The following is a 22,400-nucleotide window of genomic DNA, read 5'->3' on the forward strand; positions in this document are numbered from 1 at the left end:
AATTATTCTAGAGAACCACTTTTAAAGGCTTTTGGTCCCCTAATAAAAGAACCCAGACTCCTTCTCCTCTAGTTAGACTCTCAACTCTCTCCTTTCTTCTCCAACTCTTTCCTAATATTCACATTTTGATCAACCTAATTATCTTACAACCCTCCTCCCTTCGGATGAACGGTCCCGAACCACTATTATCTCCTTCTAATCACTTCCGATCCTCTGAATTAGGCACAAATGATGTATCTCAACAACTTCCCTATGAACCAAACTTCTCTAACACCCCAAATTTCCCAAACTACCAAAGCCAAGCTCCCTAAGGAAACAAAAACATTGGTTCATAGATGTTTTTAAAATTTTGAATTCTTGATGTACTAAAAAATTTTCTCAATTAATATGCCCATGCTCCCTATAGAAGATATAACTTACACCATTAGATGCCTTCAAATAGTATCATTTCATTATGTTCAAAGAAATTTCTACTGCCTCAAATGATAGGGCACAGAAGCCTAAAGTATTAATGAATGTCACTTTATAACCTCCCCTTCGATTGGGGGCAATTGTTATACCTATGTCTTGCGAGTCCTCACCTTGCAAGTTGAGACACTCATGAACCTTAGATCTCGCAAGTTTAGGACCTTATGAGTCAGAACCGTCCCACATACCTAACATGGAAATGATGATTGTCATTCACACGTCATGTATATTCATTCCCCAGACATGTCAGCTTAAACATTAACACTTATTTAAGACAACTTATGATACTAAGACATCAATAGACCAATTAATTTGTAAGAAATCTAGAACCAATATGAGAGTGACACGTGAAGCTTCAGGAACTATTACAGAAAATCTCTTTAAAAGCTTTTGGACCTCAAGAAAAGAGACCAAGACTCCACTTCTAACTAGACTCTCTACTCTCATCTCCTCTCCAAGCTTTACCATCATTCATATTTCGATCAACCTAATTATCTTACGGCTCTCCGTTTTTTAACTCAACTATTTTGAACCACTTCAAATCCTTATATAACAATAATATCTATAAGTATAAACAATGAGACTTCGAATTAATAAAAAAGTTGAAGCATTGGTAATGTGAAAATCCTAAGTTTTAAGTACTACCGATATAAAACATGTATAAACAAATTAATTTATTGAATTAATTATTCAATTTTAATATCCCAAACTTTTTATTTACAATTTGACTACCAGCATCCATATAAAAATAAAAAATAAAAATTTTGGCTTCGAATGTTGACCTTTCAAGAGAGCATAATATTCATTGGTGAACACGATTTCATGGTTCTTTATCTTTCAAACAAGGCCAAAAAAAAGAATATCTTCATTTCTTAATTCTTATGCTTAATTTCCTCGCCTACCCAACTTTTCGTATAATGTTTTGTTTTCTGCAACTAATTAAATTATTTAGACCCAACAAAAGGAGACTGCGAATTTTTTTCTGTTTTCCTAAATGGTTCAAGGTAGGGTATCATTCAAATATAGCATGGCAAAGGCAAACTTATTTTGAAGCTTTTACAAGGAAAGTGTTTAAGGCCCATGAAGCTTATACAAGACAAAGGGTAACATTAATGCCAAGTTTTAAATCAGTAAAGAACTGGATCAAACCATGCATGTCACTGCTCATCCACAATGAAATACTATTCAATATTACTGTTTACCACTACTTATTACTTTGTAGACATGCATGCAAGCATATCAGCATATGTAAGGCTGGAAGGGATACACTCTGTACAAAAGAATACAGTCCTTTCAAGTATCCTCTCGTGTTCACACTTTATATATATAAAGAGAGAGGGAAATTGCAGGTGATCTGCCGAAAGAAGGATATTTCATATATGTTTGTGCAAACAAATTAGGATTTGTAAAGGAGAAAAAAAAAGTGGATGAGAAAAGTAGGAAAATAAAGAGAAGAAAAAAGAAGAAGAATATGTAAGAAACCCTGGAAATCAGGCTAAGTGCTGGGAAAGTAGAGACAACAACAGACACCTTTGCTCTTCTTATACACGCTTGCTCTTGCTTTACTATTCATACATACTTACATACGTACATACTTATATTATATATATATATACATACATACAGCAACATGCCAACCTGTTTATATATACACATATAATACAAGTGAATAGAATCTCACTGAACTTTTAATAATCCATCAAAAGCGCTGAATGTGGTTAATTCCTGCTGGGTTTTGTTCTGTACAATGATTCACTTATGATTATATATACAGTACTTGATTATAATATAACTACAAATCAACTCAATATTATTACGTTTCAGTGTATATGTGCTTATAAATTTTACTTAATTATTGGTATTGTTCATTGTTTATTATTATTGAACCTTTTTTTTTTCTTATTTGCTTTAGAGTTCAATCAAAGCCTACTAACTTTGAAAAGAATACCGCAGGAAATGAATAAAAAATGATAACCAGAAACCCTAATTTTTTTTTATGATTAGATTCTTGCTAGACTCGCAAAAAAAGGGTTGATTGGGTCCCATCATTTGTTGTTCTCGTGAGAGTTTGGGGCATATACAAGCACTGTAAATCCCTTGGTAGTGCAAACCAGATAATACAGTCGGCATTTTCATACACAAATATTAAATACAGTACCATCACATCAACATGCAAAACATTAATTAATCAAAGGCTAGGATTACAAACCATTAATATTCTACATTCTTTATAATAAAGTCATAAATAAATCCATAAAGAAACATAGGGTTGGCTACTTGGAAACCTAAGCTCTTTGCCTTTATAAATGTTCATGTCATTTCTCTTCTATTTCTCACAACAAAATTAGAGAGAGCAACAAAGGGAAAAAAACATTCATGGCTACTAAAAAACATGATGATCATGAGAATTATCCAACTGTTTTGGTTACCAAGACAGTTACCGTACACCCAAAACCCTTGTTGCATCATCCACAACAGATTCTCCATCTTTCCAATTTGGACAGGCAGTGTCCGATGTTAATGTACGTGGTTTTCTTTTACAAACCTTGTTTTGCTTACCAGAACTTGTCTCTGGGTTCCATCTTCAACAGCTTGAAATCTGGGTTGGAAGAGACACTTTCTATATGGTATCCAGCTGCAGGTAGGTTGAGCTTGAACCAAGCTGATGGTAAGCTTAATCTTTGGTGCAATAATGGTGGTGCAGTTCTAGCTGAAGCAGTCACCACTGCGAAGATCATTCAACTTGGTGATCTTTCTCAGTACAAGGAATTCTTTGAGCGATTGGCTTACAAGCCTGTCTTTCAAGGGAACTTCTCGCAGATGCCTTTAATTGTTGCTCAGGTGAGATCATTAATTTTCCTAGGGCCTGTTTTGTCCGTTTCTTTTCAGATTTAGCCCGGCTTTTGTTCCGTTCTTTATCCGCTGTGCACTAAATTGGTTGAATTCTACCGTGTTATTGAATAGAAATATGCAACTTTCATTGTATGATGTAGGTCACGAGGTTTGGGTGTGGAGGTTACTCGATCAGTATCGGTGCAAGCCACTCGTTGTTTGATGGACCAGCCACCTATGATTTTCTGCGTGCATGGGCTTCAAATTCTGCAATATTGAAAGAAAAGAGAAGCACTTTGCAGATTTACGAACCTGTGCATGAGAGGGGGCCATTGTTGGTGGGTACTCAGCATGGTCAGCAGCAGCTCACAAAATTGCCTGAAAGTTGGAGCTCGGCGCCAACAAGGGGTGCAGCAGCCATAGATCATCTACATCAGTTGATAAAACAAGCTCTCGCTGGTCCAGATATGAAGTTTGGCGGCAGCAACTTTTCCAACACAGGGAACTCCAATCTTGTTCTCAAAACATTCCACCTTAGTGGTGCAATGATAGAAAGCTTAAAAATCAAGGTCTTTGGCGGTGAAAGCAGGGGTAGCTTTTCATTTTCTTCCTTTGAACTCATTGCAGCTCACTTATGGAAGGTAAAACAATGTTTAATCTCAGTTTTCAACTGAAGGATCATTTCTAGCATTCTGAGTGATTAAAAATTATATTGTTGATGTTGCTGGTCTATATCAATATCATATATGTTTATAAAAAGAGAGGAAAAAGTACTACGAAAGTCTTTATATTAGGAGTATAGATTGTATATTGTCCCGTATACTCAGAAATGGACAAATTAGTTCCTATACATTAAATGAAAAAGCAAACAAGTCTTACTGTTAGAAATTTCATCTATTTTTATTGTTAAAAACTAGTCTATGTATGTCAAAATGAGATACATGTGGCACGTCCAATGTAATTGTTTGATTATTCTATTAGCCACGCTAGTTTTTTTAACAATAAAAATGACTGAAATTTTTAACAGAAAAAGTCAGTTTACTTTTTAATCTAATGTATAGAAATTAATTTTCTAACTTTTTTAATAAAAAGAGTAAAATATAATTTAGCTCCTAATACAAAAACTTATGATGCTTTTACCAGGGTAGGTGAATAAGTTTAGTATTGTCTTCTCTACTTGAAAAACAAGCTCAAAACAAAGCTAGACCTCCATAGAGGATCTTGAGAGAGCTAGGGTACCACTTGAGCTCATAGCGCTCTCCACATGAAGACATACATACATATACATATTTAGAGTAACTGAAATGTTTTACACTCCAGGCAAGGACTAAAGCATTAGGAGTAAAGAAAGGAGCAATGGTTTGCTTGCAATTCGCAGTGGACCTAAGGAACAAGATGGTGCCGCCATTGCCAAAAGGTTTTAGTGGCAACGCTTTTGTACTAGCTTCCATAGCCTTAACAGCCGAACAACTGGAAGGTAGTAGCCATGAAGCTATCATAGAGAAGATAAAGCAAGCCAAGAACTCGATTACCAACGACTACGTGATTGCATATAACAAGGCATTAGATGGAGGAGCTGCTCAGGGCAGTCTCCCACCAATCAATGAGCTAACCCTAGTCTCTGATTGGACAAGGATGCCATTCCACACCATTGATTTCCTACATGGAGAAGCAGCTTATGTATCTCCATTACTCTCTCCAATCCCTCAGGTCGCATATTTCATGCAGAATCCCAATGATTTGAGAGGCATCGATGTGAGGATTGGTTTGCCACCTCAATTCTTGAATGCTTTCTCTCATTACTTCCTTACCAATTTGCAATAAGTCCCTACAGTTTCCTGCTTTAAATTAAAATCAACTTCCTTTGGGGAGGTTAAGGGTGATCATTACTTTAGGACTATTATTACTAAATAAGGAGGATGTGCTATTGTTCTCATACTATACATAATAATATTTGAAATGTGTAATATTGAACTTTTTTAATATATAATTTGATACTCGATTTTGAAATTTTTATTATTATTTAGGTAAATTACACATGTTATCTAATATTTATTATTCTTTTTTTTTTGGTCACTCAACTATCAAAATATAAAAAATGATAGTTATGCGTGACCAAAAAAAAAAAAAGAGTCAACGGTTGGGTGACTAAAAAGAAATGAGATAATAGTTGGGTTACTTGTAGTGTAATTTGTCTTATTTTTTCATCTAAAGTGATTAATATATTTGACAAAAGTTATACATTTTGTAGGCAAAGGTAAATAGTATTAACTTTTATTTTTATTTGGCAAAAGTGTTTAATTTTTATTTTATGGTTGATTTAATGAAAATTCATAATTAATTAATAATATTAACAATTAATTTTCATTAAATCTACACAAAATTCAAAAAAAAATCAATCATCATATTGTATTTAACAAATTCATAATTAATACTAAGATTATTCTATTAAAAATTATTAAATTAATTTTGAAATTTGAATTAAATACTCAAAAGTTAAGCAAATATATAACTTTTGTCAAATAAAATACGACATTAAAAGTAAAAAATCATATATTAAAAAAAGTGTTCAAGTCAAGTATCAAATAATATATTAAATTTTTATATTTTTATTCAAAGCTATTATAACTTTTATATTTTTATTCAAAGCTATTATCAATTGAAAACTTGAACAAGCTTGTAGAAACAAAGCCCATATTTTTAATTTGAAAGTCCTAATACTCTTCGTAAATTTAAAATTTAATTATTATATTTTTATTTCTAGTTATTTAGTCATCATTCTTTTCAGATTTTAAAATTTAAATCCAACTATTAAAGTTATTTTAAATTCAAATTCATTACAAGGTCACTTTTTTGTTATATGATTGTCAAATCGATTTTTTATTTATTTCAAAGTATCGTACTAACAAATTTAATAATATTAACATTTGTACATTTCAAGAAATAAAATGCAAAATTTGTGATGAATACAGGAAAATAATATAGTATATTTTAAGGTAGAATGGGGTCCTGAAGAATCAGAACCTAGTATTTAATAATGAAACATGGTTAGCATAAAACATGGAGTAAAGAGTGTAGTATACAAGGCAAACATTATAATGCGTAGTTGGACCCATTAATTAAAAAACTAATATTTTTATTCATTATACAAATATTTAACAGGGCTTAGCAGGAGAAGTAGTTGCACTGAAAGCTCTTAAGAGATGTTATTAGGACAGAATAAAAAGTGCAAGCATTTGACAACAAAATCATGGCATAAAATAAAGATTATCATAGAGAGATTTTGTTTTCAGTTCACATGAGGCAAAACTACCAAAGAGGAGCAATGCTTTGTAAAGCAGATCCTTCTTTTGCTGTTAGTACAGAGGCTACATTCTAATCTTCATATGGAAGTCCTTAGAGAATAACCGTTGCATCCGCCTTCCTGCAACAAAACGGACAAATTGGTCGGAACCTAATAAGACCAGCAAATAACACTGTCCTGTTCTAGCATGCTAGTCAGACACTTGGTGAAAAATTCGTACACTCTAGGCTATCAATGCTACTAAGCCCTAATGGCATTCCACTAAATTTGGTGGAGCATGTTTCGGCATGTCCTTTCTAGCATTGTTTCATATGAAAGATGATAACTTGTACGAAGTCTGCCATTTTGAGTTAATTCGATGGCTGAAACTGAGAAATATAATCTAAATATTGACTAAAGAAGAAACAACTAGCCTTACCTGTTTCATCATTGCACTTGCCAGATCTTCCAAGGAGCCGATGTTATCAGGAACATGACTTCCATGTGGCCGTGGTTGGAACATAAGATACCCTTCCTTTTCGATAACTGATGGCTCCATAATGGAGTTGTCACCTTCACTGTGCTTGATAGATAAGGGATCAACAAAGTTCAATGGTCCAACCGAATCCAAGTCTGTTGTCCTGTGGAAAATCGAGTTATTTCGGTCCAAGCACTGTCCCAACTGAATCATGGCACCGTTAATAGGGATCGAAGAGTTTATCGAAGCATGTGATTGGTAAGGGGCATCTTTTCTAGGGGCATTCCATTCTTGAGGAGCACTTCTGATTATTTGCCCTGCATTACAGTTGATCGGGGATGCTTGGCCTTGTGAGCCTGCTTTTGAATCCTGCAATTGGTTGGAAGCAGGAGCTATAGAAGTAAAGTCGGATAAAGCATTCCCATTTTGGAAGCCTATTGCAGAAACACTAGTATGTGAAGTGGCTTGCTGAGAGCTTCCTTCTAACATCAAGGAGTTGCTTGTAACACCAAGAAGTTGATTGTTGGAAAATCCAGTTATTCTTGCATCTACTAAATTACCAGAACCAGGGAAAACAGTCATACTATCGGTAGTCGGCAGCTCTCCTATGTGGCCAACATTCTTGTTATGTTGTAGTCGATCAAGTTCTAGTGACATTGGCATACCTTGTAGAATGTTGGTATTATGGTTTCCAGGAACGAAAGATTGCAACTTGCTAAGATCATTAGTGGGATTACCCGAATTTTGCACGTGGCCTAATTGAATAGTTCCTGGAGATGGAAGGCCACGTATGCCTAACCCAGCAGGTGTGTTCAATCTTCCAAGCACCCCACTAGGTGGGAAAGATCTAAAGGCAGCATTGTGAAGCTGATCAGATCCAGCCAATGTATGGAAATTTCCAAGTCCATTCAGAGACCCCATCCGTAAATAGGCAGAATCTGCAGTGCCTAAGGCTGCCGCCATGTTTGCTTGTTGGTTTGCCACACAGCTGATTCTTTTCAGGTAAAGCCTAAATTTCTGTAACCAAAAAAAAAAAAAAGAAAGTTAGCTTCCTGACAAGTTTCGGATCATAGTAACTAACAATGGCAGAAAAGGTCCATGTTATTACCTGCAGATGGCTGGCGACATTTTCTCTGGTAAGCTTTTCAACATTCATCAATTCTAGGATCTTTTTAGGTACAGCCTCTGCATTGCAACAACTTGAAAAAGTTAAAACCAAAAGCTTCATTGACGAGCAGATTCACTGCAACTAGAACTGAACAGAGCAGTGAAACATCGATAATAAATGTTACAAGTAGAAACCGATAATGCAGGGGTCGACAGGTAAATTGATAATATTACACATTGAAAGTGAAGGATAGACATGGGAGTCAAAAGAACAATAGTAATAATATTAATGCCACAATGTAGCCAAAAGCTGAGAAGTTAAGAACATACTGTCAATGCCCAACTGATTAACCGCTGCAACAAATTTGCGATGCAACTCCACTGACCAAACAACACGAGGTTTCTTTTGGGCTGATGGGTCCTCGTTATCATGGCCATTCTCGTCACGCTCGTCGTCCTCGTCTTCATTCTGGTCTTTCCGCTTTTTGTTTAACTTCCCATTGTTATCAACATTCCCTATCCCCGCAGCCTCACCACTGTCTGGATGAGGCTTGTCTTTGCTGCCAGAATTACACCGGTCTTTTTTCTTTCTCCTCACTACATGTTGCCATATATTTTGCAGCTCCTCGATCCGAACAGGTTTCAGCAAATAATCACAAGCACCATGAGTAATCCCTTTCATCACAAGCTTCGTATCACCATTTGCAGACAACACTGAAGGCATTTAATCATATCATTAGTTAAAATATCCGACCCGGAATCCAAATGCCCTGAAATTTTTTGTCCATTTTTGCATGGGATAACCGAAATGATAGAAGTTGCATTAAAACCCCTTTCAAAGTCTAGAATTTATGCATGGCAGTTAGTCTAAAATGTTGATAAAAATGTCAAAAGTTATTAAAAGAAGCCAAAAAAGCAGAGCATTATTACTAGCTTACTTATGACAGGCAGGTCCATCTCAAGCCCCACATGCTCAAGTAACTTAAAACCATCCATGTCGGGCATGTGAACATCGCTGATAACCAAGTCAAACTTGTTCTTGTTTTCTCTTAACATCTTCAATGCTGTTTTAGCTTGGCTTGTTGTGGTAACTGCAAAATACACACATTCACAATAAATGAACCACTTTTATTAATGTTTTTAAAGATTCAAAATCCAAAAATGCATATTACACTGAATCAGTGTAGCAAAATTAAAAACAATGAACTAGGATTGTTGGAAAGCAAAGAATCCAAAATGGGAAAAAAAAGTTTATGCAAAGACATGATCTTTTTGGAGCACGAAATCACCAAATCATGAAAAAAGAAAAACCCCGAATCTAAACTATCCGTAGAATCGAAGAGAAACCGGAAAAATGAGATCTTCCTTTAGATTTTTACAATGCAAATGTGATGAATGAAGCTCACAAAGATTTCACTGGAAACCCACTATACCGATGCAACTGCAAAACAATAAAAATCAACAACCCATTTCTATAAATAGAGATTTAAGGCAAAAAGACGAACCATGGTACTGGCATCGACGAAGAAGAGTTCCGAGCAGTAAAAGGCAAGTCGGGTCATCGTCAACGGCCAAAACTCGCATGCCAATTGGAAACTGATCCTTGCCTTCACTGACTATCTGCTCTACCGTCATTTTTTTTTAAAGTTTTTTTTTTAGCAATATCAGAAACTATATTTCGTGGCTTAAGATTAAAGCCAGAAACTAAACTAGAATGAAAGAAATTTGAGACAAAAAGGCAGAAAGATAGGGAGAAGTATTAGATTGTAATTAAGGGGTGAATTTAGAGAGACAGAAAGAGCAAGTGATTGTTCAAAAGAGAAAAAAAAATACTGCCTTTAATATTTAAAAACAGACTGTAATCTGTATACTGGGTCTTAATCTCTGTATACTGGAATCTGGAAATTGACTGAAAATCGGGATTCACACGTTTTACTGAAATTCACTTTCAACGACTTTTGCTACCAAAATTTGCATTTTAAGGGCTAATGGGTTTTTATTTTCGAAGAAATTAAAAAGCATTCCTCAATTATTTATTTTATTTTATTTTTAAAAATTGGTATAATTCTAAATTTAGTTCTTTATGTTTACTTATTTTATCATTTTGATCTTCATTATTTTTACCACTTTGGCATTTAATCTTTAAAATTTTAATGATATTAATATGTGATATGATATTCTCCATGTATTTCATTATTAATTTATTTATATATATAAATATATTTAAAATTATTGAATTCTTTAATAATATATATTTAAAATTTTAGTTACACGTGAATTCCCACGTTAGATGTTACATTAGTGGTGTTAAAATTTTTGTAGTTTAGACAATTTTTTAATCTAGAAAAAAGACTAAAATTTAAAAATTAAATGTTAAATAGAGTTATTTATGGGTCAGACCATTCGGTTTGGTTTGAAGGCTCGTTTGAAAAATGAGTTTGGACAAAAAATAAGGTCCGTTTAGAAAATGAGTAGGGTCTCGGGCAAAGGTCTTTTTTGCTAGAGCTCGGCCCGAATTTGCAATAAATAAATCATCTGTTGTTTTTTCACTTTTTACCACTGTTTTGTTAGCATTTCGCTATTATATTACTACTATTTTAATATTTTTAGTATGTTTGGTGTATTATATTATTTAAAATTTTTATATAAAAAATAAAAAGTAAAAAAAATTAGTATTTTTATCCAAACTGAGCATGTGTAAAAATTATAGGCCCATTTTTCGGACCCAAACCTATCAATCGGGCCTAAAATTTTATTAGGATCTGACTCATGGACAACTCTAATATTAAAGTAAAGTAGTAAAACAAATTAGGATTAAAGTAAAAAAAAAATGTTAGATACTATTATGCCTTAATTTTATTTATGTGATATTTTGTCCAAAATTTGAGCTGAGTTATTTATTCAATCTTTTAAAATTTACCATAAGAAATGGATAATGATTTGATAATTGAAATCTAAGATTATGATTTTGTTTACTCTTTAATTCAACCAAGTAATCTTCTACCATATATATACAAAATACGTTTTCTTTCCATTTTTATACGAAATAAAAATAATACAAATATAAGAATATCCAAACACAAATTATAAGGTTGATTGAGTCTGCTCGATTAATATTGATATTATTGTTAATGTAAAAGGATGTTGGTTCGAATACGCTGAAACGCATTATCTTCTTATTTATGCGTTGGGTTGGAGAGTGATTATAAGTAATTCATATGATTAAAATTTACGATGAGATTGTTCAAAAAATATGAAACAATTAATATATTTCCTATTAATATTTTAGATTTTAATAAGTAATAATTTATTTTTTATTACATTTATAATTTAGTACAAAAAGAACACATAAATAATGAATGAATCAAATCACAGTACAAAATCAATTCTTCATATCAGAACATAAATCTCGAGATTTATGATGCCAAAATAATATAAAACTAGTAAACGACGACGTTTTTTTGCTAAGTAGAGATATATAAAAGATTTTGGTTTAACAATTCATTGGAACAAATATCCCTAAACTATGCCCTTCTTGTTAAATTGGTCCTTAAAGTTTAAAGCATTTTAACTACATTCTTAAACTATTAATGTTATATTAATAATGTCCTTCTATTACTAAAATCATAAATTTAACAATTAAATGAGACGTTAGATCTTATGTGACATATTTTAAAATGAATATTGTAAAAGTGGATGTTGTGAAAATCTCAGTTTCGAAGTTTTCAAAACTTTTACTATCGTTCACTCTTTTTGAAAAAATTAGTTTTAATTTAAAATAATATAGCAACATTTTACTTTTTTAAAATTTTCATTTTAAATTATTTCATATAAGATTTTACGTGTCATTTAATAATTAAAATAAAAGTTTCGGAAAAATGACTTAATTGATATAATATTAATAGTTTAGAGATGCATTTAAAATAAGGTTCATAATTTAAGGATGTGTAGTGGAATTAACTCATTATTGAGCATTGATGTTAATCAAACATGCATGACAAAAAAAAGCTAAAAATATCAATTTTTATTTAAAAATAAATAAATTTTAATATTTTATTTTATTTAAAAAAAATCATTATTAATGATTCTATTTTAGTTGGTTTGGTTTGTGGTGAAGGGGACCACAATGGCAGGAAGTATGGAACACGCCAAAGCATGCTTTGTGAACCCAAAAAATAAAGTCTTCCAAAATAAAAATAAAACTCACTTGCCGAAGTATAAGGCTGTCATATTTTTCAACTTTTCATCTTTTTCTGGTTTAATCCTAATTATTAATCTAATAAATCTTTCTTTTTATGGTTTTGTATTTTTGTAAAGTGTTCTTCTTTTAAGGCCTCAAAAGTTAAAAAGTCCTTTAATTTTAGGGCCTAAAAAGCCTAAAATTAACCCCTCTTTTTTGTTCTTGATAATTGCCATAAAATGAGTCAAAAGGAGTCAAACTCTTGACAAGGACTTATATATACATTTTGGAACACTTACAACCATTACCTTTCATTTTTAAAACCTCAATTAATATGGGTGTTGTTGCTAATGCAAGAAAATATAGGTTCAAGTATGCTAAAGCATATTATTTTCTTATTTATGGGTTAATGAGGAGTTATAGGTAGTTCTAGGCATTATGTCAAAAAGAATAAATATGATTAGAACTTATAATAAAATTACTCAAAAAAATTATAAGTGAAGTGATGAAGATTGTTCAGAAAAAACTATAAGTGAATTTATAACGAACTTGGATCTCACTTAGAGTATATTTAAAATAGGTGGATCAAAATTTAAGCATATGGTTGATTGAGCCTTAGCTTAATTGGTATAAACATTGTTGCCAATACAGGAGGACGTGTGTTCAAGTGCGCTGAAGCACATTATCTACCTATTTATGGGTTGGGGAGGGACTGTAAGTAGTTTTAAGCGTTATATTAAAAAGAGACCAAAACCTATAATGAAATTGTTCACTTCTTTCTTTCGTTCTTTTTATTAATAAATATTTTATCATTTTAGATATAATAATACAAATGCAAGAATACATATAAATAAATATGTCAAATTTCATAATACGGATTATCGATGTATCAAAAGTTATTATACCATAAATACAATTAAATTTTGTCATATTTATAATGTGGGTTAAAATTTATTTAATAATGAGTATAGATATAATGGTAACAATTTGTATTTTTTTTTTGTGAATCATAATAACAGGACAAAGTTTGAACAACTAAAATAACTAACACCACTTAAACCTATGCCATACTTGAGGTGGTGAATACCCTGATCATTATGCCATAACATGGGATTCAACAAATTTATATTTTAATACTACTATTAAACCGGTTTTCGACGTTGGATTTGTAATTTTTATTTCTTTTAAATTTTTGTGAATAACAAATTTTTTTTATTTTACTTTTGGCATAATTAAGAAAAACATGTGAGAAATTGGAGCACCCTTTTTCAACAAAATATCTACATTAATAGTTTTATGAAATCAATTTAGTAAAAAAGAAAAGAAAAAGAGGAATGATCTCCACATACACACATAAAAGAGAGATAGAGAGCAACAACTAAAAAAGTTTGGTGGGAGAAAGTGAAATAATGAGTAAAAAGAAGGAGCTAGCAAATCAGTTACCTCATGAATGCCCACTAAGTCATTTTAGTGGACATGACTATATACATTATATTATAAACTGTGGGTTCCAGATTGGAAGAGAAATGCCATAGTCTTCTCTCTTTTTGGTCTGGTTTTTGGTGATGGATGTGATATTATTAATTATATGTTTAAAAACTTGCAAACCCATCTAATAATTCATACAGATATATTCTGTCAAAGCACACAACATGACCAACAACCAACCATCTTAGCTTGGTTAACTTCACTTGCCTCATTATTCTTATCTTGCACTCATCATTGATCAACACATAACTTTACAAACAATAAAAAAAAAGAGATATATCCCCTGAGTTTTGTTTATTGATTACCCAATGCTCCATTATTTGACTATCCCTTATCAGTATATATTAATATATTATTGAAATGGGTTTGCACTTTGCATGATAACTGCAAGTCTGTGTTTCTCTCTCTACATCCAAAAACTATATAATAAAATAGTCCATGCCATGCTGATATATATATATAATAATAATGTATGTTTATCTTTAAGATTCATGTTGGGTGCAAAATCTTTGAGATTCCTTGCTTTATGGGGTCACATGAGTTTTGCTTTGGCTTGATTTAAAGTAGAAAGGTTTTAAATATAGTTGATAATGTGGTTTAAATATAATGCATATGCACAAGTTTTAGGGTTTAGCCAAAATTGTCTCCCACTAGGGATATATATGGCCATAATATTAAATAAGAACATGTTGAGTGGGCCTCTTACAATCTTCTTTCTCACTATTATATTTTGGTTGAATCTTTTGCCACTTCATTAAACATGGCTGCCTTGATTTTTTCCTTTTTTTAATTCATTGGTTAGAGTGAGAAGAGAGGAAAGGTGAAACCTGTACCAGCCACATTCTAAGCCACCAAAGACCGACGCCTCTAAATTTGAAATTTCCATTCAATTTTATTGTGAAAAATTTAATAACTCAAATTCACTTGGATTTGAAATCACCGTGACTTAAAATTATCAGAATAAATAATTTGAATTGACTTGAATTTTTAATAATTAAAATCTTGAATTAATCTGAATCTATAAAAATTAGGAACGAAATCAAAATTTTTTTAAGAAGTCGAGATTAAATTGTAATTTTACTATAATAAAATGTAAATTCACCATTTTAATAACCTTTATTTTTATAATTTTAAATGATTAAATTAATTTTTATCAATTTTAGGGGCACGTGTGATTTTACCTTTGCTAATTTAAAAATTTTCAAATAGCCTAAATGAAAAATTTTCCATTTTAGGGGGGTCGATGCCCCTGCCACCCCCATTGTTTTGCCCCCTATAAAAACCATATCTAAAAATTAGGGCTGAGTAAAAAAAACCGATCAATGATGTCCGTTAAACTAACTACTAAGTTGACTAAGGCAACTGCATTTATCGATTAATAGTATAGTTGTGGTGAGCACAAATATCGTTCCCTTGAGGACTAATTACTAGTAATTATCGCCTTTCTATTATTTAACCTAACAATTCAAATGATTAATTAAAATAAAAATAAACTATCTAAATTAACTAACAATTGCACCAGAGAATAAAATACAAAATTAATTAAATATCAATTGATTGTGTAACACCCCTAACCCTTCTTCATCTTCAGATTAGGCTCACGAGCGTTACTAACCAATCACAATATTTAATTTCATCATAAGTAAAACTGCAAGCTGACTATTTACATTACGTCATACAGTGAGCAATACATGCTAATTTAATATTTCCATAATAGTGTCTTATACAATCGAATAATGAGTCATGCTATATCATTCCAATTCAGAGTAAAAGTTATTCTTACAGTCCTTAATACGAGTTTACGGGACCCTAAAAAATAGTCTAAAAACAGGCAGAGACTAATTTGAAATAATTCTAGAAGTTTAGGGTGAAATCACAAAAATGCCTAGAAACAGGGGACACACGACCGTGTCCCTGCCCGTGTAACTCACTGACTTGAGACATACGACCGTGTCCCAGCCTGTGTAATTTACTAACTTGGGTCACATTGCCATGTTGCAGCCCGTGGGGAACTAAACTTATACTGATTTATCACATGTTCAGGGCATACGCCCGTGTGTGTCACACGGCCGTGTGACAGATCGTGTCCCAGGCTGTGTGCACCTGAATGTACCTTAAAACTTAAGTTTATCAAATTGTGATTACTTGGATACTAAACAACTTAAATACCAACCAGTTAACCTATCCAAAACACAATTAAACATGCTCAAAATATGTCAAATCAATCATCTAATAAGCCTAACCAATGTACCCTCATTGGTACCACGTTTTATATGTTCAAACATATCAACAAAGCATCAACCATTTAAAACTTCTATTCATACCAAATTTGCCATAATTGAACTAACCTTTAGCTCCATAAATTACCAAATTTTAAACTAAACACATACCAAACATTAGCCTAAGCTGTCATACCAACATTGCTACAACTACAACCATATATATATACAATTATCCATCATTTCACTAAGAAGCCATAATATCATCACATCATAAACAACATCAACAAAGGACCCCCTAGGTACATGCCATTACAAAACAAAACCTTACCACACTTGAGCTCGGGACTGTTGTTGGATGTTGAGTTGACAATAAGCTGAGGGTACCTAACCTGCGTACGGAAAACAAAATCGCACATTGATTATAACTCAGTGGTATTTTTATAATCTAAATATATAAATATAATATGAAATATTCAAATATAAGATTAAAACGCAATAAAATATATGCAAAGAAACATGTAACTTTCATAATTTCATAAGAGTTTTAACATGAGTCATCTCAGTTTTATTTCATACTCAATCAAAATAACCATATATTTCATTTCTTATCAAAATCATTTTCACATATCAAATAATATTCAGTATTTCCACATTTAATCAATTTAATCCATAACACAAATAACCAATGCAACCACTTCATTATATCTCACCAAATCAATTTTGTAGCTTACCTTATAACTTACCATGCAATGCAATGTACAAATGTAATAATTGAAATAGTTCGAATTATAGAAATATAAACTGTATATTCTGAGCTACTCGACGTCAACCTTATCTTTCACTTTCTTACTTGAGAATTTCAGGACGATGTTCGCTACAGAATAAAATAATTACAATAGATTAATAATACACAACTCAATTTTCATTAAATTTCAAATGTTACACCACGATTTGCTTAATCCCCAATTTAGTCCCTAAACCAAGACTAATTTTAATATCCATATTTAACCTCAAATTTTTATACTAATTTCATTCTAAGCTAAATTCAACTCTCTATTTTCAATTTTACCCCTTAATTTTGAATTTTTCACAATTTGGTCCCTATTACTCAAAATCAATAATTTACTTTACAATTTAGTCATGTTTTACACGATTCCCGAAAGTTACATGCCTTGGACACACGCTCGTGTGGCTCACACGATTATGTGTCCTGATCATGTGAAACTCTGTTTCTCGTCTGCAACTTCTAGATTGCTCCAATGTTCTGATTTTCACTCGTTTCTAACTCATATTGTTCCAAAGTGTTCTATTAAGCTTCAAAACATGAATTTAAAGAATTAGGAGTATATAATTTACAATTAACACCACATAATCACTCAAAAATACATTAAGAATGAGGCTAAAATATGTTGTTTTTGAGACTTATGAACCAAACTGAAAACCAATCCGAAAAGAGGTATTTGGACGGTTTATGGAATGCAAGTTCAAAAACCTCGATTACCCAAAACCGAACCGATTTTTTCTTTAAATATAATTAGTTTTTAATTTTTATGATATAAAATAAATTTTTATATTAAAAATAGTGAAAATAATTTAAAATTTACTGAGAAAATTTTTCCTTTTGAAATGTTTATGAAAAGATCTTGAAATTTTGCCAAATAACATTTAAAGGCCATAAAACAAAGCTTATTTTATCAAAATAAATTTTTAAAAAAAGTAGTATAATAAAACCAAACTAAATTATAATTAACAGTTCAAAAATCTAAAATCTAAAAAACCGAAAAACTGCCTTCATAAAAGAAATAACCAAAACTGCTGTACTAATCAGCAAAAATGGTCATATAGCTAATATACTAATTTGGGCTTAAGGATATAATGGAATTAGGGTTCTTGAACTTGAAACAATCTCATTTTACGTTGACGTTAAGAAAGGAGATTGATTGTATGCGTGAGACTCACAATTCACGGCCTTGTCAGTTTGAGTTGACCCATACAATTTTCGTGATTGTTTTGGTGAAAGGTTGGATCATCATATTCACATCATAAAAGTTGCTTAACAATGTTGTTTGGTAGATCCGACAGATTAAATAGGGAATCGGTAGAGGCATTCGTTCGAAGAGGATTTTGAATTGATTGAATTGGAAATTGATATGAATCGATTAAATTAGACGGCTAAACCAATTCTTTTAATTTTTTTAAATTTTAATAATTTTTTAATTAAACTGATTCAAAATGTTTAACAACATACTTTGAAGTCAAAGATGAATCATAAAACTTTCGAAGGTCAAAGTATAAATTTCTTTTTATATTAATTTATAATCTCTTAAATTTTGAAGGGTCTATAAAGAAAATTTATCATTTTTTGAGTGCAAGCAAATTTGGAATATCATTTCTCAAATTTATTCAAAAGCGAAGATGTTTGTACAAAGGAAGAATATTAATTTATAAATTTCATATTGATTAATGCACAAAGAGTGTCTCATGAAGATTAATTGAATAATATTAGAAGATTTAATTTTATAATCTTGGCGAATTGTGTCATTCTAAATTGGTTTAATCTTAATCATCGATTTAAAGTAAACTATACCGTTGGATTTGGGGAGCTCAACTATAAATAAAAGTCTTTCCTCTCATTCGTATTCATCACATTGAATTAAAAGAATATTATATTTGAGAGCATTTACTCAAACACACTATCCCATTATACTTTACTTATTCTTGAGTTAAATAATATTATATTTGAGAGCATTTATTCAAACATACTGTGTGCATCGTCCCTCGTAGCATTTTAGTTCTTTCGTTGCTCATTCGTTTTAAGTTGCTTTTGCTATATTTTAGCGTCTTAGAGAATTTTCGTGAGGATTCTCATCTTTCGAGAATTAATCTAGGCAAATTTGAAATAAAAAATTCGTCTAAAATCGTACAGTTTAAAAGACTTAAATTCTAGTATTGTGTGTCGTGACTAGTATTGTGTGTCGTGACTTTGAAACAAAGATGTTATTTAATGGTGAGAATTACGTGAACAATCAAAGGAAAAAGAAAAAAACAACCCATAATATTTGCTCATTGTTGAGAATGAATCTTAATTTTATTAAAATGAAATTTATAATTAAAAGAAAAAAAGAAGAAGTAATCTCTGCTCCTCCTCCTAGGCTTCCAACTAGTACTCCCAGGCCATCAGAGCTGTTCATTGCCAACAAATAAAATTAAAAACATAGTAAAAAAAAAAAACCCTCGATAGTTCAAATTTTTTAATATTTCATTAAATTAAATTAATTTAAGTTGAATTAAATTCTAATTTTAAAATTTTGGATCATTTTAGTTTATTTAGTTTGTGTTTGTATCGATTTTTATTTAAATTGTTTTGAGTTATTTTCATTTGGGTTTAAAGTTCGAGATTTTTACTTTTAATCATTACAAGTTTAAATCATTTTAGTACAAATTAAATTTTTTAATAATTAAATTAAATTTATATTTAAATTAATCGAATCAAATTTTCAAGCTTGAAGGAGAATATTGTCACCTTGTCTTGAGAGAGCCCAATCTTTATCATAACCAAGAGCCCAAAAGAAATACCCAGCTAAGCCTTTAATCCTTGCAAACCAGACCTTCCACTTAATGGACTTAACATCATCGTACCCAATCCACGTGTCCCCAACGTAAGAGTAATACGACACCGTTGTCCTATCGTACTTCACCGTAGCATTTTTCTCCTTGTTAAAATCCAATATAGCATAATAATCAAAGAACCCCAGTTCATCTCCCGGCCCTACGCCGGTTGCCGGTGCTCCGATCCCATTAATATTCGGATCCTGGAGCTTCCATGTATGCCCATATGATGCCAGCCCCATAACCAGTTTTCCCGGCGGCACCCCAGCTCGAATCCAAGACCCGATTCCGTGGCTACTGCTAGCACTAGTATTGGGATCGAAAAGTGCTGAATGTATTCCAGTGAAGTTATCCCATTTCCCATGATAATCGAAGCACATTGGATTCATCCAATCTAAATATTTGGCCATAGCACGAGCCGGATACGATCGAGGCATGCCGTAAGTAGTGAACTCCGACGAGTAATATACGGCAGCAGTCAAAAGCAGACGTGGTTTCCCGCTGGTTTCGGCTTCGTTTTGAAGTGCTTCGTTCCATTCCTCGAACAACAAAGCGAGGTTGGCCATGTCGTCGACGGTTTCAGGGAACTCCCAGTCCAAGTCAATGCCGTCGAACTGGTAATTCCGAGCTACTTCGATGGTCGAATTAATGAAAACCGCGCGCGTGCATTTGGTACTCGCCATTCCGGCGAACACATTCGGGTCGTTCCCGCCGCCTCCTATGGAGAGTATGGTCTTGACGGGTGGGTTTTTGGCGCTTAATCCGGACATGAATTCAGGTAACTTTTGTTGGTCCAATGAGGTGACGTTGAGTTTGAAAAAGTTGGGTTCGGGTAAGAGAAAGGCGTAGTAAATATGGGTGAAAAATGAAGTGTCAATGGAGGAAACTGGAAAGGATTCAAACGATGGCCAATAAGCAGCTTTGATTCCTTGTGGAGATGGCGAAACTGCTGGCACAGGTGGGTAAGAAGTAGGGCCTGGAACTGGAGTTGGCACGTAAGAAACGGGTAGTGGTGGGAAAATTTCAGGGGCCGGCCCTGGTGAAAAATATGTTTCGGATTTTGTTACAAATATGCAAAACATAGCCAGAAAATAAACACATGTAGACTTGAGGCTAGCCATGATGTAGTATTTGAGGCAAGTAGAAATGAGGGTACTGTGGCAGGGATTTGAAGGATGCAACTACTATGGAAATATCGACATTCTAAGTGGCATTGCTGTTGGCTTTTCGAGGGTTGTGTTTTTAACTGTAAGGTAGAGGTTAAACAAGGTTCATTGGAGGAACAGATGAAGGAGAAACCAGACAAATTTATAAACGACAACAGTAGCCACAGTTGTGCCTGAATCGAAATCTATCAGATACACATAAAAGATAACGCCAGAACCAACACCAGAACGCCGCAGTATATGTTTGTTCGTTTTCGATGCAAAGCCTTGTTGAGAAAGACAAAGAAGCTAATGAATTGCCTGTTTGATTCCAATAGTATATGTTTTTGTACTGATATTGACTTCAGATGTTTGCATTTAGTGACAGAAGAATAAACTTTATTGTCAACTTCAATGTTTTTTAATTGCACCAATCATCAACCGTTCAATTAAATGGTCTAATTAAAAATTATTAGAAATTTAAAAAATTAAAATAAAAAATTAATTCAATTTTTCCGTTAATTTAATCTTTTATCTTGTTCAATCAATTCATATTACTTCTCAAATTAATTGGTTCAAATTTTTTTTTTAAATCGATGCTTTAACTGATTCTCAATCCAATTGATTTAGATGATAACGTATACTATTGTTTCTTGTAGCCTAGAGAGGACCTTCTCCTTCCCATTCATGATATTCCCAGGTTTCATTCCCATGAACCTTTGTTAGGATGGAGTGTTTTAGAGGTTTTTTTTTTTTTAATTATAATTATAAATATAATATGAATAAAACATTACAATATACTATTTAAGTAGCAATAATATATATAAACTTAAATTTGAATAATTTTAGAAATGGTTGACAGGAAATTTTTTAACTTAGGCATTCATAGTTATGAAGACTTCCAACTTGCCATTAAGTAAAGACTAGAGGTGTTTGAAATCACACGTAAATTAGCCACTAGTATTTAGACACGAGTTTGAACAGGTAATGAAACAGAAACGAAAACATAGAAAGTAAGAAAAGATTCTGTACATAATCATTTGTTAATGTAGTTCGGAAACAATCTATTCTGCGGAACTTTATTTAGTGAATGATTTCATTCCACAATTGATCCAATCACCCATTGACTTGCAATCCGAATAATTAGTCTCAACTTGTTACAACCACTAACCCAAAACCTCACTTACAAAGCTTAACAATAGAGTGCCAAAATACAAATAAAAAAAAGACAAGAATAACTTTAGCAAATCAACACAACACTCATTCAAATCATCTTCATATGTGTACCAGCTACCTATTTATAGGCTTAATATGATAGCTTCAGTCGATCAACACAGTTCGAGATAAATACAATTGCATTGTCATAAAAATCTATATAAATAATCTTTAATCTTATTCCAAGATAAAGTATGATTGATCCTTAAAATCAACAAATAAATTTACCAGAATAATGATAAAATAAATGCACAAGTCTTATCCACAAAGTTGAGTCAATCACAACTTCCTCAAGACTCCAATTTTTATCATGACTTGAGGCAAAATAAAATACGACCATGAAACATGTCCTAGAAGTCCATTTGCTTATGGT

The 22,400-nt window shown here is 32.3% G+C and overlaps 3 protein-coding genes across 5 annotated transcripts; 1 reads left to right on the forward strand and 2 right to left on the reverse strand.

Moving 5' to 3' along the window:
- Nucleotides 1–2,806: 2,806 nt before the first annotated feature.
- LOC108463687 (brassinosteroid-related acyltransferase 1-like) lies at nt 2,807–5,270 on the forward strand. The gene is made up of 3 exons (XM_017763581.2): nt 2,807–3,309; nt 3,462–3,941; nt 4,621–5,270. Exons 1-3 carry the CDS (start codon nt 2,845–2,847, stop codon nt 5,122–5,124), a joined length of 1,449 nt encoding a protein of 482 aa, XP_017619070.1. The 5' UTR covers nt 2,807–2,844; the 3' UTR covers nt 5,125–5,270.
- Nucleotides 5,271–6,380: 1,110 nt separating this feature from the next.
- Nucleotides 6,381–10,166, reverse strand: LOC108461714 (two-component response regulator ARR12-like). Of its 3 annotated transcripts, none has more exons than XM_053023857.1 (6): nt 9,674–10,166; nt 9,107–9,259; nt 8,499–8,882; nt 8,170–8,246; nt 7,023–8,078; nt 6,381–6,720 (listed from the first exon to the last, which is right to left on the reverse strand). In XM_053023857.1, the coding sequence occupies exons 1-6, from the start codon at nt 9,801–9,803 to the stop codon at nt 6,697–6,699; spliced, it is 1,824 nt and encodes a 607-aa protein (XP_052879817.1). In that variant the 5' UTR covers nt 9,804–10,166; the 3' UTR covers nt 6,381–6,696. The 3 variants fall into 3 exon arrangements, with proteins under 3 accessions (XP_052879817.1, XP_017617125.1, XP_052879818.1); XM_017761636.2 differs by having other exon boundaries at nt 6,381–6,724; XM_053023858.1 differs by lacking the exon at nt 9,674–10,166 and adding an exon at nt 9,575–9,618 and having other exon boundaries at nt 6,381–6,724.
- A 9,389-nt stretch (nt 10,167–19,555) lies between these two features.
- LOC108462198 (class V chitinase CHIT5a-like) lies at nt 19,556–20,815 on the reverse strand. Its single transcript, XM_017762174.2, has one exon. The coding sequence runs from the start codon at nt 20,786–20,788 to the stop codon at nt 19,556–19,558; it is 1,233 nt and encodes a 410-aa protein (XP_017617663.1). The 5' UTR covers nt 20,789–20,815.
- Between the last annotated feature and the right edge of the window lie 1,585 nt (nt 20,816–22,400).

This window comes from Gossypium arboreum, chromosome 13, assembly GCF_025698485.1.
Source record: "Gossypium arboreum isolate Shixiya-1 chromosome 13, ASM2569848v2, whole genome shotgun sequence".
NCBI lineage: Eukaryota > Viridiplantae > Streptophyta > Magnoliopsida > Malvales > Malvaceae > Gossypium > Gossypium arboreum.